The sequence below is a fragment of the Lissotriton vulgaris genome, unplaced genomic scaffold, assembly GCF_964263255.1.
Source record: "Lissotriton vulgaris unplaced genomic scaffold, aLisVul1.2 SCAFFOLD_1619, whole genome shotgun sequence".
Lineage (NCBI taxonomy): Eukaryota > Metazoa > Chordata > Amphibia > Caudata > Salamandridae > Lissotriton > Lissotriton vulgaris.
Genome location: NW_028242499.1, coordinates 31,215 through 49,334, shown reverse-complemented (window position 1 = coordinate 49,334; position 18,120 = coordinate 31,215). Strand labels below are relative to the sequence as shown.

The window sequence follows — 18,120 nt, the reverse complement described above, 5'->3', positions numbered from 1 at the left end:
CAGATTAACTCATGGTAAGCCACGTACAAGGCTCGAGACTTCCGCAAAGAGCATTACTCTGATGCACCAGTGAGCCAAGTGCACACGGTTCAACTCGTGATCTATTATGGTGTCTGCAGTAGCTTCAGCTACTGGTCACTGAGTAGCCCAAGCAAAGGAAGGGACAGCCTTCCCTGTTGTATGGAAGGATGCATTGCTAAAGCTCTTACTTCATTTAGAGTAAATTAGGAAGAAAGCACACAAATATGCGCTCAAGCAGTGCTGTTACAAGCTTTGTTTCTTGTTCATTTGTTACATCCAAGCAGTTACGCTGCTCCCTGCATGCAAAATAAGCAAACTCTGGATGGAACTTCTCCATCAAAATGTTCATGGCAGCAACTCAAAACAAGGAATTAGGACTAAAAAAATAAAAATAAAAAAACCCAGACGCTGACACTATTGTAATTGTTATTTTTTTTGTTGGTTTTAAATTGAACCTCCAGCCATACAGAGATGCTTTAACAAAATTATACCGTTCTTCTCCCGTCTACATTTAATGCTGTGAATGCGTTTATTTAAAGAAAGGAATCCAGAAATGATCAAAACATCTTTATGTCCAGACCTGACCCCTACTGATATACAATTGGAGAAAGCGAGTTAATTGGTGCCTCCCTGAAGGTTTCTTTGCCGATTGCAATGGGATGATTTTGGCACTTTCTTGCAACTGCACCACATTAACTAAACCTCTTCAATTAAACCCTCAAATGTATGTGCAGACCAGGTTGCTTATCGAGGCAGCTTTATTACACATTGTTGATGACCCTTACACAGCCTCAACACTACTCATTGTCGGATTACAGTCTTCGACTTATCTGCTGCATTATTATTATTTTGGAATATTTCTTTAGGAAGTATTCCAAGATACAGTCATTAATGAAAGTGCATAAAAATGCAAAGGTTACAAAACGGAATTTCGGGAATAAGCTCGATCACAAGATACTGTAACATACAAGGTACTATAACATGCAAGGAACCTCACAGCGATATGCACAATTTATTTAGTTGCCATTACCCTCTCAGTGTTGGTCGGAGCAGATTAAATAAAAAGCATTTGGAATGCAATCGGTCTCGCATTTGTGAAAGTCAGAGCTATTGGGGTTGTAAACGACAATGTTTTAAACTTATTTTTAGGTCTTGCCTGAGCCAGCGCGTGCGCTGCTCTGGCGAGACTTATAGTAAGGGCTTTAGAAAATGCTACCACTGTGACATGGGCTTACGGTTACGCACGCGGGCATGCGCTTTCGTCATGGCTCAATAAGCGCCGTGAAAGTACAACTGATCAACATCGCGATCGCACCCTCCATCCCCCTTACCACAGTAATAAAAATAATTGTACATAAAAATATGTGCACCGTAGTAGAGCGCGTCTTTAATTTTACTTTTGGGCCGTCCGCTCTTTAACTTCCTCTACCCCCCTCACCACAGTGGTTCACGGGAAGTCCCCTCACCTAGCCAGGGGTCTTCGAGCTCCAGGCCGCCCCTTCTTCAGGCAAACGGTAGTATTCATTGCGGGGCGTTTCTTGCGCCGAGCACCCACTGTCAATCGGACCTGCATGGCTGCTTTGGGTCACACACACTCACTGCTCCGGTGCTAGATGTATTAGCCAGAGTACACTCCTCTTTTCGGCCGCGAAGAGCAGCCGCCCACCTCTGCCAGTCTTGCTGCATTCGTGCAAGAACAGGCCTCCGCCCGCCAGAGCAGGCCTCTATACGCAGCTGTCAGCACTCCACCAATACGGTGGAAGCAGGGACCCATTGCATCATTGACGTTGGCGCCAGAGGGAAGTGCAGCTTTCACCCACTCCATTCTGCGTTTCACCAGCGGTCCGCCCTTGACTCCAGCTGATCATAGTTGGTTCACTCTGCTAACTTTGTCCGCAGGAGCACGGTGTAAGGCAGGTCACGCCTCTCGGTCTAGGCCTCCGTGCTCAGTCTCGTCCAGGAGGCCCGCTCCACTCTCGACGGACCCCCACCAATTGTACCGGACAATGTCAGGTCACAACCCACTGGATAACAGTGCAGGAAAATGGTGTGACGGATGATAGGGGGATTCGCACAGCTGGCTGCTGGAACCCCTTCAAGCTGCAGCACTCTGTTGGCTGCTGGCGTCGCCCAAATAAATCAAACTCCCGATGGTACTGAAATTATGACAGCTGACAAATGCAGTTGGGTAATGCTGGTGAATCGATGGTAGAAGTGTGAACGCTGAAATTAAACTGCTGCTTCGACTGACGGTTGTGGTATTTGCTGTTGTGCCAGCAGTGTGCCAATGTGCTATGCAGATTCACAGGGCACTTCTAATAACGGTTGTCTTTGAAGCTGCATCTTTTCAATTTCATTTGAAGACATTGTGTTCATGATCTCCCTCCAGTACTTATTGACATCCCTTATTAAAAGGGAGGAAAAGCAGATATTGCAGAACCGAGCTTGAGATTAGAAGCACACTTTGGAGACCCCTATCTCGGAGTTTGTCCTGGGATATGTCTTCAAACGCAGTATTATGCTGCAGACAAGACCAATAGAACTTAGAGAATGAAAAACAATAAACCCCAATAAATAGATGGGGGCAATGATACCCGTCCTACTTAGTGTGTCTCAATAGGAAACAATAGCGAATAGGTCTCGCTTTTGGGACATTACAAGTGTTTTGCCATGCAACAGTTGATGTTGTTGCACCAAGGATATTGTGCTGCATAACTAAATACTTATAAGGCCCCCCCAAAAGCGAGACCTATTGGTTATGCCAATGCTTGTTTTGTTTGCAGTGGAGTGATTTAAAGAAAAAAGGGCACGCTTTACCATATAGGTTTTCACAGCAACTGTACAGTAAAGCTTTGGCTATGTTAATGTGATCTGAGCAAAGTACACGTCGCGGTGTATAAAAGATGTGTTTATAATTGTAAAAATGATGTGGACAGAATACATATAACGCTGAATAAGAAGTGGCTGGGGTGCCTGCGTCAGTGTGTGAATGAACTTCTCTTGATGGTAACTTAATAGTCTTTGTTGTTGTCAGTAGTAATATATATGTGGATTGCATGCATCAATTGTGAATTATTCATAGGTTATAACAGTATTTACATTTTAAGTAGATTTGGATTGGGTGTTTTGAGATGTGTATGCACGTTTCATGTCAGTTAAACTAATTTTAACAGTAGTTAAATTATTAGAAGCACTGCTTAGTGAGAAGCAAACGTAAATTAATTATTTATGCATTAATCATTGTACAATCTATCGTAATAGAAGAAAACACACACTCGAGACACATGCTCTAGTGCAAATGTAACCCACACCTGCAGCGTTTACGGATAAAAGGTGTAAGGTGCTGCCTAAGTAGGTGCTAAGCATCCTCCAGTAGAAAGCTACTATACTAGTCGCAGACAAAATCTCTCTATTAATTTGAACACTATTCTAAATACAAACTGGCCCACCTGCTTGGGTAACTCTGGTTTCCAAGGAGTTAAACCCTGTCAGAATATCTGCCAAAGGTGACAAACTGTATGACAGCTAGCAAATGTCCAATGACAACAGCCTGGCAAGAGAAACCGAACTGCAGAGTTAGGCCGGACCTTTCCTAATTGTGACCTTGGCCTAGGGGTGGAACAAACACTCATATTTTGGACCAAATATAAGAATAGTAATTGGGGGGGCGGAGCCGGCCCGGCGGCCAAGATGGCCGCACCGAGTCCCGGCTCCGCCGACCTTCTCTCCTCACCGCCTGTTCCGCTTGCCTGCCCCGTGAGAGCGCGGAGCTTCCGTGCATCGGAGGGGACGCCGAGGTGAGGCGTCCGATTCCGGCGAAATTCCTGGCTCTGGGGACGGAGATACGCTCTTCAGCGCAGGGCGGCCTGCCCGATGCCGGCGACCGGGACCTCACGTTTCGCTGCACCCGACCGCCAATGCAACAACAACGGACACATGGACCTGTGGGGCGCCGGTCTCCCGCCAAGGAGCCTGAAAATACCCTCGACACCGCCGAAGCCCTTTCCAATGCACAATCCTCCTGTGCTGCTTGCTTCTCCCCCCCCCCCTCCCTTACTCCCTACACCCCCCCCCCCCAGCGATTTTTGTTGGCTGCCGGACTCTAAGAATTGCTCCCTGTCTATCTGGAGTATTTTGCATGCCTGCGAATTGAACTGACATTTTATCTCCAGCTCATGGGCGCTGGCGAGAGCACGATGTTAATGTGCCTTTTTTGGGCTGGGGGGGCCCGCAAACAATACTCAGTGGTGGGGAGAAGGGCACCCTGTGTTGCCCCATTGCTGATACACAGGCGATTCGCCATCTTGATTGGGAGGGGACCGAAGACTCCTAAGCCTGCCTGTACTGCGCCGTGGCGCTGCTTGTTGGAACAGTGGCGATCCGATGGATTATACCTTGTGGCGGCGGCTGGGTGTACTGGGAGCCGGGGGATGGCGACTATTTCCCTACGGGGCCGCGGACCTACGCTCTGGTGATGGAGGGAAGTAGTCCTGATTATTATTGAACCGATGTTTCATTATGGCCGTCACCAGCTTCGCTCGTCACCCTCATTGTGGTAAAGGTTACTGCTATCACGGCGGGGCTGCGGCTCGACATGGAGGTGGCTTACAGATGGCGACACTGCGGACTTGCTCCCTGGGGAGACTTTCTGGTGTCTCACGGCGGATCGGCTACAGGACGGCGGACACCGTGGACTACGATCGGTGGTGGCTGATTGATCGTTTCATGTGACTTTGGAGAGGTTTTGGTTATTCCTGGACTGCCATGACTGTTCCACTTTGTGATTTCTACCCCGGTCCGGCATTTTGGGGCGGGTGGAACCTGCATCATTGATCCTGTTTGCCTGTGAGAGTCGAGTGTGCTCAGGGCGACATTTCTGCGGCTGGGGGTGCACTATACCCCCCCCCGTGGGACTTGGACTGCGTAGCGATTGATAGAGCCTGTTTAAGTAGGTGCTCCCAATATTGTGTATTTGCTCTCGGATTGACTTTACAGGTGGGTGAAGAGGGGGGGGGGGGGAGGTTGGGGTTCCCGCATTGGGAGTCTCCCCCACGTTTCCTTCCCTATCGTGGGCTGTTGGTTATTTCCTTTCCTTTTCCTTTTTTTTTATCTCCTTATTTCTCTTATTCTCTTGTCTATATTTCGGGTTCTCAATGGGCGACAGGCACGCTGCTAGGGGGGTAGGCCGTAGCCACATGCAGGGGTGCAGGGTGGGGGGATGGGGGAGGGGTGTTGTTTTTGTTTCTTTGTCTATGGCCTTCTTATTCTTTTTGTTCCTGGCTAACTCTATTTTCTCCTTTTCTTTATTCGGGATCTTTGTGGTGGTAGTTCTCTGCACACTTGTCTTACTTCGATTATTAAGGGGGAATTAGATTGCTTGCTATGGCGATCGGGAACTTGTTGGTGGGCGGACTGCTTGTTTTTTGACTATCCTGTTACCGAGTGGAATCATTACGTCCCACTGACAGTTCTCCTGGATTACGATCATCCTGCCTCTTGAGCTTCCCTTGATTTGCTTTGACCTACATATACTGCCACGGATCCTGCCCCTTCTACTTTATTTTAAAATTAAACCTTCATTAATCCTGTTGTTTTCTGACAAAATTGCTCTCCTGGGTTGCAACCGAGCATCAGCGGGACTGAGCCCTGCACTGCCATGGTCTAATTGCTTTGCTCTGTTTGAACCTGTTCCGATGGCTGATTATGATGTTCTGCTTTGTATCGATTGTAACTGATCTCACTTCTAATAAAGGTTTTCCAAAAATTTAAAAAAAAATTTAAAAAAAGAATAGTAATTATTGATACTCAAAATGGGTGAAGGTTGGGGGAGGGGTGTAGGTTAGTGGAGGTAGTCCCGCGGGAGGATCACTTATTTTAGAATAAAGGTAATACAAAATTAAGCATAAAATCTGATATAATCTAGAAGAAAACACAAATTGCAGAAAATACAGTGTAAAATAAGGGGCTTAATGTACCACCTATTTATGCCGGTGTTGTTTATGTTACCACAGTACATTTTAGCAAATGACAGGGTCCTACAGTGAAGGACTTGTACAAAACCGTGGCAATACTTTGTAATCTCTGCAACGCTCTTGCGAAACCGGCCATCCATATAGCATGCAAATACACCCTTTTTAAATTGAAATAAATGAAGTTAGTGGGGCGGAGGTTGCCTGGCTCCAAGATGGCCACTTATCGAGAGAGCTCAGAGCACGCCATAAACATTATCCTAAGGGAATCCTCAATTCCAATTGAAATGTGCTAATTCTTAGATGCGCCCCTGTTTGCGCTGTTCGGCAAAACCCCGAAGTTAAATTTGGAAGCGATCAACTCACTGGAGAGCACAGCGTTGACAACACCATTCCAGGCGGAGCTGCGGCCTGATCGATACAGAGTGAGGAACGGCTGGGCTAACTTGGTGGTGCCGAGCATCGGCGGCCGGAGGCGTTGCCCACCAAGTTGTGAGCGTTGAGAGGGTGGTGCTGTCGGGAACCGTAGACCTGTTGGTGGAGTGCTGAGGAGGGATCGACTGGGCCTAAACGGCTGCAGCGCCTGCAGAATCCCTGCGCGGTGAAGACAGAGGGGGCCCCCCCATTGTTTGGGACACAACTGGGCGGAGGGGTGAAGATGTGAGTGGAGAATGTTCGCCCCGAAGATGCAGGCCACCGAGCACCCAAACCCAACCCCCCCCCCCCCGACCTCGGAGCAGCTGCGCACTTGGGTTGGGGAGAACTTGGCCTGACAGCGGAGTCAGCTTTCGAGCAGTGAGAGCTTGCCCGAGCTCACTGGTGGGTTTGTGCGTCACCGGTCCCATCTGTGCCCATAGACTGGAATACATCGGCTCCAGGCCCAGCTGGAGTACTGGGCCAGGCGCTTCAATGGTGAAGGTGTGACAGGGACCGGAGGTGCGACAATTATAAGCACAGCGGAGTAGAGTACTTCATTGGCTAAAAGTGCAGAGTGAGGCACTAAGACAAAGGGCAGTAGCTGAACACTGGTGGGAGTACCGCAGCGGTGAGCTGGTCACACAATTGAGCAGAGGCGCCTGGACAGTGATCTGTCGCTGAGGTGAAGCCCGGGATAACCCCTAAACAGATAGAGTGGTGGAACAGTGTGGTGCATATACAGGACCCAGTGTTGAGGTTGAGCGTTGGTGCCCAGACTGAGGCTGCGGGTGACGTACATTCCTAAAGCCATTAGCGTCACAATGGGGAAACCGAATAAAAACACAAACCAGTTTGTGATTTGAGCAACGCAAGTCAGTCAGGAATAAAGAAGAGGATGCCAAGAACGAGACAGACGAACGGGGTGCCTCGGGTGGGAGCTGGGAGAGGACTTTGTAAAATCTTGGAAACAATGCAGCAAAGCCTCTCAACAATTGACGTGAAAATAGACTCGCTCTCATACTGCATGGACCGCATGACGGAGAGACTAGATAAACATGCAGAAAGAATGGACATGGTGGAACGCAGAGTCTCGATCAACAAGTGGAAACCGCGAACGACCGTAGACAGGTGGGGAAGCTTCTGGACACTTTACAGCTCAAGACTGAAGATTTGGCGGCACGCTCTAGGAATAACAATCTGCGCATAGTTGGCCTGCCGGAGTCCACTCCAACTAGCAACATGGAGCTATTTGTGGAGACTTTATTCACTAACCTACTGGGCCGGGACACCTTCTCCGATATTTTTGTTGTAGAGCGGGTGCACAGCTCCCTAAGCTCAAAGCCTCCGTCTGAGGCCCCTCCACGGCCGCTCACAGCCAGAATATTAAACTATGGGACAGAGACTTGACTCTGCGGAAAGCGAGAGAGTTAAAGTCACTCCGCTATGAGGGGACTGAAATATCACTTTACCTGGATTTCACTATTAAGGTGAGAGGAAAAAACTTGCACCCATGAAGATGAAATTGTGCGACTTAAAAATTTAGTATGCTATGCTCTACCCCGCTCGCCTGAATGTCACAATCGCTGGCAAGGCAAAGATATATTCGGACCCTAGCAACCTGCAGCATGCTTTGAAACATATAGCTAAGGACAAATGAGACCGAAGACCACCCGAGGTAGCGGACACTGAGGGGAAAAAGCACTAGTGCATTGGATCAAAATGACTGATGGCCTGGGGGCTACTGTTTGTGGAGTAGCAGCTGTTTGGACTTACCAGTAGCAGACTGTCAGTGGTAGACAGCGATAGGGGCATAATCCAGCAAGTAAGGTGGAATTATAGACTTTATAATGCATAAGACTAAGATACATTTACAGTGCACACAAGGGGCGCTTAAGTGTTTGTATGCAACATGTTCTAATATGTAAGTGTTTTTGAACGTAACCAGCCCCAACAACTAAATTCAGAAATTGAGGTGTCCTGCTGATACAGGAATTGTTGCCGTATTCTAAATATGTAAGTTGATGACATAGATATTGTAAAGTTTAGAGTTACGGTATTAATGGCGTGCGCTATGGGGCTCCACAGGGTTGCTGGGCACCCTCCTTCCCAATGTGGATTACACGCTTTAAAGGGAAGATAAATGGGGTTGTTCTCCAGGGGGTTAAGGGCGGGTATCAAAAAGCATTTGAAGTTTGGGGGACATGCTGTGGGTGGGTGAAGTTGGAAATATGGATGTGCAAACAAAGAAAGTAGCCTAAAAAGTATATCTAGGACAAGGATAATTAAACAGCAAAAAGACGGTGATAAAGAGTATGCACTACGAGTGGGAGCGGGGATAGTAGAACCCCAAGACTCCAACAGGACAAGCTGCAGTTTACAATCGATTCCTTTATTTGTATTGGTATTGGATACGCGAGAGACAAAAGCTAAGTGGGGACATTTAGCAAGCTAGCGATACGAGAGGGACAAAGCTACATTTAACATGGAACATCAGAGGGTTGAATGATACACGTAAAATATGAAAAGTGGTATCATATCTGCACAGGCATCAAATCGTTGTTGCGATACTCCAGGAGACCCATCTTGCACCACACTCAGGGCCCCTTAAGCAGAGCAGAATTAAGGGGAATTGTGTAGCAGCTGGATTCACATCCCACGCATGAGGGGTATTAATATGGGTTAGGCAGGGGTCAGACAGATAATGTCCCGCACCCCACCTGCGGGACATTATCAACACCTCCTTCGACACCGCCACCTTCCCCGAGAGCTGGAAGCACGCCGAACTCAGCGCTCTACTCAAGAAACCTACAGCGGACCCCACCGAACTCAAGAACTACCGCCCCATCTCGCTCCTCCCGTTTCCAGCCAAAGTCATCGAGAAGACAGTCAACAAACAGCTGGCCGCCTTCCTCGAGACAAATGGGTCCCTCGACCCCTCACAGTCTGGCTTCCGAGCCAACCACAGCACAGAGACCGCCCTCATCGCCGCCACCGACGACATCCGAGCCCTGATGGACAACAGAGAAACAGCGGCCCTCATCCTCCTAGACCTCTCCGCGGCTTTTGACACGGTCTGCCACCGCACCCTAGTGCAGCGTCTCAGCAACATCGGAATCCAGGAGAAGGCACTGGATTGGATCATCTCCTTCCTCGACGGAAGAACACAGAGAGTCCGCCTACCACCGTACAAGTCAGAGGCCACCGAAGTCATCTGCGGCGTCCCTCAAGGATCCTCGCTGAGCCCCACCCTCTTCAATGTCTACATGAGCCCCCTCGCGGCCATCGCACGCCAACACAACCTCAACATAATCTCCTACGCCGACGACACCCAGCTGATCCTCTCCCTGACCAACGACCCCGCCGCCGCCAGAGCCAACCTGCACGATGGGATGAAAGATGTAGCCGAGTGGATGACGACCAGCCGCCGGAAACTGAACTCAGACAAGACGGAGGTCCTCATCCTAGGCTACGCGCCCTCCGCCTGGGACGACTCCTGGTGGCCCCCCGCCCTGGGCACCGCACCCAAACCGACGGACCACGCACGCAACCTGGGCTTCATCCTGGACTCCTCCCTCTCCATGACCAGACAAGTCAACGCCGTCTCCTCGTCATGCTTCAAAATCCTGCGCATGCTACGGAAGATCTTCTGGTGGATCCCCACGGAGACCAGGAAGACGGTCACCCAGGCCCTCGTCACCAGCCGACTGGACTACGGCAACACCCTCTACGCCGGAACCACCGCCAAGCTCCAGAAGAGACTCCAGCGGATCCAGAACGCCTCTGCCAGACTCATCCTCGGCATCCCACGTAACAGCCACATCCCCGGACATCTGAGAGACCTGCACTGGCTCCCCGTCAACAAAAGAATCACCTTCCGTCTCCTCACCCACGCACACAAAGCCCTACACGATCAAGGCCCGAGCTACCTCAACAACCGAGTCAACTTCTACGCTCCCAAACGCCACCTCCGATCAGCCAGCCGCGCCCTCGCCGCCGTGTTAAGCACGTGGCGATGCCCACACTCTGGGGAGGTGATTTAACTGTGTACAGTCTCCTGAGACAGACATGTCGAGAGGCCCAGTTCGGCAGCGCTCAGCAGCAGCTAAGGCAATTGGGGAAATAGCGGAGACAGACAATTTGAATGATGTTTGGCGCCATTTCCACCCACAGGGGAGGGAGTAGACACATTACTCATCGGCTTACGATATACACACGCTCATGGACTACTGGTACGCTTCTTGTGAGCTAGTTCCACACATAACAGGGTGCACACACGTGGCCAGGACACAGTCGGATCATTCTCCAGTTAGGTTACAAAATGAGACACAGTGGCAGAAAGGAAGCAAGCTTGTCTCGGTTTGAAGCAAACAGCAAGGCGCATGGTGGAGAACTTTGCCACATGATTGAAAATGAATGGTTGCGAGACAGATTTTTCTCAATTAACACAGTATTATAGGCTGCACATTTAGCCTTCAGCATGCACAGTTGGTGCATATATAAGAGATGACTGTGGCACATAATCTTTATGCAGAGGTTGGTTTGATGTTCATTTATTCACAAGTTACATCTGATACAACTATAACTTGGTACAAACATGCACATGATGGAATGCAGGTTTAAATTCAAATCTGTGACTGATTCACAAAAAAGGCGATATGCTAGCGAAAGATTACATATGGGAGGGAGTTTCTGCAACTGGTGAGCACATCACACAACACTGCAAGCACTGATCTGCCCAGCACCAACAGCGATCAGATTATGCACCAGGAGTGTCCAGAAGACAACGCTTATGTCGCATTATGTGCAGGAACATAACAACTGGGATGGACAGGTGCGCAGTAAATCAGCTTAACGCTCCGCCCAAAGAAAATTGTGCTGGTCGAGAGTAGCCAATACTTTGTTTGTTTTATTGAATAGATATATGTAAGTTTGTGTAGCGTAGCGTACGGAAGTAGTATGTCAGGGCTACCAGCAGCTGGTGGTTTTCACAAGACAGTAAATGTTGGTCCCTTACAGCATATTTCGCTTGTTTATGTGACGAAGCATATGTGTTGGTTCCTAAACTGAGTGCTTGGTGCGTGGCACCCCTGGCTACTTTTCATGGCACACCGGAGTGCCACGACGCACACATTGGGAACCACTGAGAAGTGTTCATTTAAATTACATTTGTTTTTAAAGCAGTGATCCCAAAGGGGTGGCGAGTTGGCACACTAAAAGTGAAAACAACTAATAATAATTTTAAAATAATCTGACTAAGCATGAAGCGAGCCAGCCAGCCGTGGAGCAGGGAAGGAGCATCTTTAAAAGATAAAATCGGGGCGTGCATGATCGGGCACCGCGATAACCCAGGAAAACACGATTTGGCTTGTTTACGTGACGAAGCGTTCATTTAAATTACATTTTTTAAAGCAGCGATCTTAGTAGGTTGGTGGGGGTAGGCAAGCAGTGTTGTGGGAGGAGGCCGGCACACAAAGCGAAATCAACTAATTATAATAAAAACAAGTCCGACACAGCATGAAGTGAGGTGGACGGCCCCGAGAAGGGAAGGAGAGTCTTTAAAAGATTAAGCGAGGCATCCATGATCAGGCGTGGCTCTGAGCCAGGAAAACACGTGGACTTTAGTTTGCGGGAGAGAGTGTTGTGCCTACAATAGCAGTTAGAAGAAAGTCATTAAGAGAATAATGCTCACAAACTGTAAATTAAACATACTGAGTAACACATGTAACCGGGTCAGTGCTAATGGGAGGTTACTGCAAGAGAAAAGGAGGGACTACGAAACAAATTAACCAATGAATTAACCAATGAAACAAAACCATTTCCAAAAGACAGTCAAAGCAGCCAATAAAATACAAGGGTGGAAAATGGGCAGAGCTTAAAGTCCATATTCAGAATACAACATGTCTCGAAGAGACAGCGCAAGCGCTGCCTAGGCGAGACCTAAAAAGGGGTGGAACGAGGTAGTAGTAGTATGTGGTAATGTAAGTAATTAGAAGGGAGGGAAGGCAGTCGATTTTTTAACACTTTCAATACAGTCACAAACTCTACTCTTAACAGTACTTGCAAAACACATGTATTAATTGCATAGTCCTTAATTGGTTTCCTTCACACCTCACTAATTGACACTTGTAAATAGCAAGCATCGGCAAAGGCAACATGTCTTGCCTTTAGGACCTATTGGCTTTGTCAATTGTTTTTAGTGATGCTGTACATCATGACTAAAGAAAGAAAACAACAAGATACTATGGCACAGCCACGTCAGTTTGTAGACAAAGCTGCATCACCACGTATGAATGTGCCTATAAAATTACGTGGGAGTTGAGCCGCCATAGAGCAGAAAGAAAAAAAAACACAAAGGAGAGCGCAAAAGTGTTATTTTCACCAAAAAGCAGGTGGGGTAAGCAACACGGAGGCCTGTTCCACCAGCTCTCCGCCCTACTAACTCTCACTTACCATTCATAAAGATCTTAAACTGCTTCCTGCTGCCTTTGCTTTTCTCCATCGGTCCTTTACATCAAGACCAACTCCTGCTACTCCTTTATTGCATGACTTGATTCCAGCATCTTCCACCTCTTTCCCATCGGCTGCCTCTGCTTTCTCCCCATTCCAGCAATTACAGCTACATTGTTTCACCATCCCCTACTCCATTTTATTTTTACTGTTTGTGTTTGGTTATTCTCCTCCATGATGCTTCTCCTGCTTTCTGTAACATCTGTATCGCTCACTTCCCATCCTTATTCTCACATCACTACGTCTTTCACTTATACTTTCGTTCGACACTTGATTTGCCATGGTTTCAGGTTGTTTATCATTGGAGTTCTCTTTATTTTCATGTTCCGTGATTAGTTGTAATAAAAAAATCTGTATAACACACAAATTTATCTTTTACATTTTGCTGCTCCTCTGTAACATTTGTTTCAATTGTAAAGCTGTTCAGCACTCTTGTAAGATGATCACACCATAGAAAACTGCAAACAAATTAATTTCCAGACTGTACTACCAACTGTTCCCTAGGGGGATGTCAGCTGTTCATGTTGTACATCCGTCAAGATTATTCAGCCACGGCCTGACTGCAGCAGCCCAATCAGCTTGGACAAGTGAGGGTGTAGAACTGCAGTGATCTCACACCGACAGCTGCCCTCGCTGCAGTGACAGCATCCTGGATCAACCCATACTGAGTGACCTGGCACAGGGAGTTTTCTTTACTACAGTGCCTTTGCACTGGGTGGGGCCCATACGGTAGTGCCCTTGCACTGCGAGCGGCACTTACTTTAGTGACATTACACCAACAGCTACCCCCCCATCAGTGTCCTCACGCTATGGGCTGCATCCATTCCAGTGACCTCATCCTGAAAGGTGCCCTTCCTACAGAAAACTCATACCAGAGACTACCATTACTTTACTGGCACCTCCAAGAAATAGGTTGTTCTGCAATGACTGCACAGCGAGACTCGTATTTCCACAGCCATGTCACAAAGCTGCTTTTACTGAAGTGAGATCACATGTCTAGATCACAAGTCTACCTATGCTACCTACCTACTCGAAATCTGGGCGATACCAAGAATTTGATGAGGTGGGCTCACTCACATAATGTGTCATGCTTCATTATAGGCTACCTCATCCCACATTGGTAAAATGATATTACCAGGGGGGAAGGGGGGGGGGGGGGGCTGTCTTGAGGGAGTTCTTAGAAATTCTTTATCTGAACATTTATTTGAGACCCCGTTTTCCTAAATAAAAAAATACCATGGGATAACCCACAAGAATGACTTGATAAGGTTGTACCCTTGGTATGAGTAAAATTAAAGGAGTTTGTCCAGAGGACTTTATTGGGTACCGTGGCCCTTACATACCTCTGTGGTGTTGACCTGTTTCTGCCCACAGTTTAGCCTAAAAAAGATCTCAGGCATTCATCAGGGCTTTAAGGATCCCCATGTTATTCTATTTTGTGAAGGTACAAGGAAGTTCCTACCTCTCCTTGTTAAGTCAATTGTAAATTAACCTGAGTAGAGGGGGAGATAAGACATAGTATTAAGGTAGAAAGCCAGTTATAAAACACATGAGAATCACATGGCAAGAACGTACCTTCTACTGTGAGGTCACAACTAGAGTAACCTTTACTGCAATTACATGATGCAGAAAACTGCTCTTATTGCAATGCCCTCACACGAAGAGTCCTTACTGTATTGATAATGCAGTGAAAACAGTTAAATCATGTGGCCACTGCCCTTAGTACAGTTACTGGAGGGCCGTTACCACTAATTCTCTAAAAACCTGGATAACAGGAAAATACAAGAATTAGCAAAGTCAATAGATATCGCCTACATAATCTATTTGCTTTTCCAATCACTTTAAGCCATGTTGTAAAGTATCCCCAATGCTCCGCAACATTGACTAAATAGGATAAAAAGCCTATTGTGTAATGCTGTAGGTGCGGAGACCACGAGTGCACAAGCCTACATAGTAAAATGGACACTTTTCCTTTTTATCTGCCGACCCAACTCAGTTCTGTAAATAAAAAATTGAAAACATTTTGGAAAGCAGGTAGAGGGCAGCAACACCGGGAGAAAGCACAGAGGGTGGAGAAGAAAAGCAAGTGAGCGTGAGAGAGCAACATGCAACTGGGAGGGGAAGAAGCACACAGGTGAGAAAACCATGCTGGCAGGAGTACATGAGGGTGAGAAAATTACTAAGGGGTATGGGGGAGAACCACTCAGCCTAAAGAGAGCAGCATGGTAGATGGGGGGGGGGGGGGGAGGGAAGAGAGAGAGAGAGAGAGAAGTACACTAGGGTGACAGCTGGAAAACACATGCACTTTTGTGGAGGGCTTAAAGAAAAAAGTAGCTCATGAAAAGGCAAGCAGTGCAAGGACCGTAATGCGCCCATGGTCCAAGAAAGACAAACAAAAGAGGCAGGAAAGTCCACCCACATTAATGAATAAGAAGTTCACAAATGTGAGGCACAATGAATCCAACCGATGGTAAGCAATGGGCGGGCTCTAAGCCCATCGTAAAGTAATAAAACGTCTAGCAACAGACAGCACAGTTGCTTTCTACGAGGCTAGACCTAAAAATGAAGGGAGAAGCAGCCGAAAGCCAAAGCGATACTCCAAGCAGAAAAATTTATCACAGAAACAGATGCAAGTATTTCACTTGATAAACAATTCTACCATATAGAATAGTCCTAAAACATGAAGGGTTAATGACAACAGGAACACCACCCCGAACAAGTTTTTCATCATCATCTGTGCAGCTGTGATGTAGGTGGCTTAGTACTGATTAAGAGTGTCTTGTTGCACTGCATTTGCACAGTCCATCCATTGTAGTCTAGGGTGCATACCTCTATCATCTTCGTGCTTTTTGAGTGTCATATTCTTGGGTCGCCCTCGCCCCCGACGGATGTGGTCCGACTGGCTGCTGGAACGCAACCTTTTCCGGTTCTCTAAATCTTTATTCACCGTGTAACTGATTCTCTCTCGCCTTCCTCTCTCTCTGCGTCTCCTTACATCGGATTTGTGCTCTGTTTAGAAAAATAGATTTATGGAAGTGGTCAGTGCTTTCAGACAGGTCTTCCCTTTTGTACATTAAGCACGGCTGCCTTCACACAGTAACGAGCCAGAGATCATTACCGGGCAGTAGAGTGTGTGCATAGGCAAAATGTTATATTCAAGTAAAGACAACTTAATTGATCACTTGATTTTTTTCTTCTTCCAATTTCTCATTCAACCTTTCAAGTCTTCAAACCCCATTCTACTGGAGACCTTAATAGCGTCTTTTACGATTTTATTTGTTAATTACTGTAACTCGTGCATTTCATGCAACAGTATATAAACGTATTACCCATGCAGAGAGTTCTGGTTTCAGATCAGTCTGGCAGAGCGGTCGAACCATAGATATAGGATACTCAACAAGATCATTTCAAGAACTAAGAAATGCACACCAACCAAGGGGTGGGTGGGGTGGGGTGGGGTTGCTGGTCCAAGTCTAAAGAGGCCAGGCTGTAGTAACTGGTTTATTATAGAGCACGCCTGTTGAGTCTCTTTGATAATGTGTGTGTAATATGTATGACCCAGGGCCAACAAACGCCACTGTACGGACGTAAATGTCTTCATAGAGGAGATTTGGGGTACATAGGAACAAGTTTGCGATAAGAGGATAGGCCTTTTTAAATGCATGTCTGATTAGAAGTTGGTTTTCTACATAATACTTGGATTTCGAAAACTGTCCTTCAGTGAAACAAACCAATAAAAACACAAAAAAAGCCAAATATAATAAACGTGAAAATAACGATTTGTTTTAGTTTCAGATTGTTCTGGTGGTGCTAATAGCCCGGGCGCGAGGTGCTACAGGATTAACTGGTTCTGGTTAGTCGTCTCAGTTCTGGCTTTACAGCCCAGTGGGAGGGACTGGAGGTCACTGGGGAACAGGCTAGGAGGGCTGAGGAAAGCAAGAATACACAACTTGCGTTTGAGGGCAACAGAGTACATACAGCTTTGCCTCTGAAAAGCAGAAGGCTCAAAGAACTGCTAACTAAGGAAAACCAAGCGAAGGACCGAGAGGACAACATGGACAGTGAAGGTCGGTCAGGAAAACTGTTGTAGGAACTGAAATGAGGAAAATGAAAGGCTGAACGGAAAACGGGAAGGGGAGAATGGAGCAAAGTAAGGAAAAACAAGAGGACCAGAATAAAGGGGGAAGGAGGTACAAGATCAAAAGGAGTAACACAAAAACAGAGGACAAGGAGAACATGGAGGAGAAGAGCTGGGAGTAAGAAATAAAAAGTGGAGGCAAAAGACGACTTAACACAGCAAAGAATATACGAAAAACATTGGAGGAAAACAAATAAAGTGTAGGACATGTGTAGGAAAAGGCATGAAGAAAGAGGAAGAAAAGAGTAAAGTAGGCTGAATAGAAGGAACCGGAGGTAAGCAAGACAAGGCGAGTTGAGAAAACAAAAGGGATGAGAAGAGAAGTATGAAGAATAGAAGGGAAGGAAAGGACAAGAATAATGGGGGGGGGTGGATACACAAGGCAACATGGTGAGAAAGACTAAAGAGAAGGGCTGGAGAAAGAACTATTAATTTGCCACATAGTTAGAGACAAAATTAGCCCGCAATACGAACCAAGCAATAATTAGCGAAAGGTGGTGAGCAACTAATTCAGGCTACTTTTTTGCGGTGTGCCTAGGCATACGTTTGGTCCTCATCTGACCAGCATCAATTAAAAGCATCATCCCAACATTTTTTTCTTTAGGTTTTACGAAAAAATTGCTTTATTATGAAATGCAGATCACGCATAAAGGCCATCTTTTTCGGCAGGCTGATGAGACCACGCCCCCTCCCTTACTCTACTTCGCCTGTACCATACGGCTATAACCGCCCCACCGAGAATCTCTCTGCATCTGGCAGCAATCTCAGCTGTGTCACAATTACCAATTCCTGCTACTGGAATGCGTTACTGCAGGAGTATTTAGACTACAGCTGGTTGAACACATCAATTGCTACACACGGCAACTGCAGCATCTCATAAAATACCACATAGATAGATCAAAAGTTATTCTTGTAGAAAAATAATTCCTGGCTGAAATTATCAGAAAACAGAAACAATCTGCAGCACAAGCAGGTCCTCTTTAAATATTTCAGTGTTTGTTGATAACACCCAAGTTCCAAACATTAGCAGTTAAATACGGTGTAAAAAAATGTTCTCAATATACATTT

General features: G+C 46.8%; 1 protein-coding gene across 1 annotated transcript in view; it reads right to left on the bottom strand.

Moving 5' to 3' along the window:
• HDIP1 (HDAC and MIER1 interacting protein 1) overlaps window positions 1-18,120 on the bottom strand; it is a gene marked incomplete at its 5' end in the record, with an annotated part of 62,720 nt that overhangs the window by 18,746 nt on the left and 25,854 nt on the right. Inside the window, one exon of the mRNA XM_086948330.1 lies at window positions 15,744-15,923. Within this exon, the coding sequence (XP_086804456.1) occupies window positions 15,744-15,923 (180 nt within the window). The remainder of the gene's footprint in view (window positions 1-15,743; window positions 15,924-18,120) is intronic.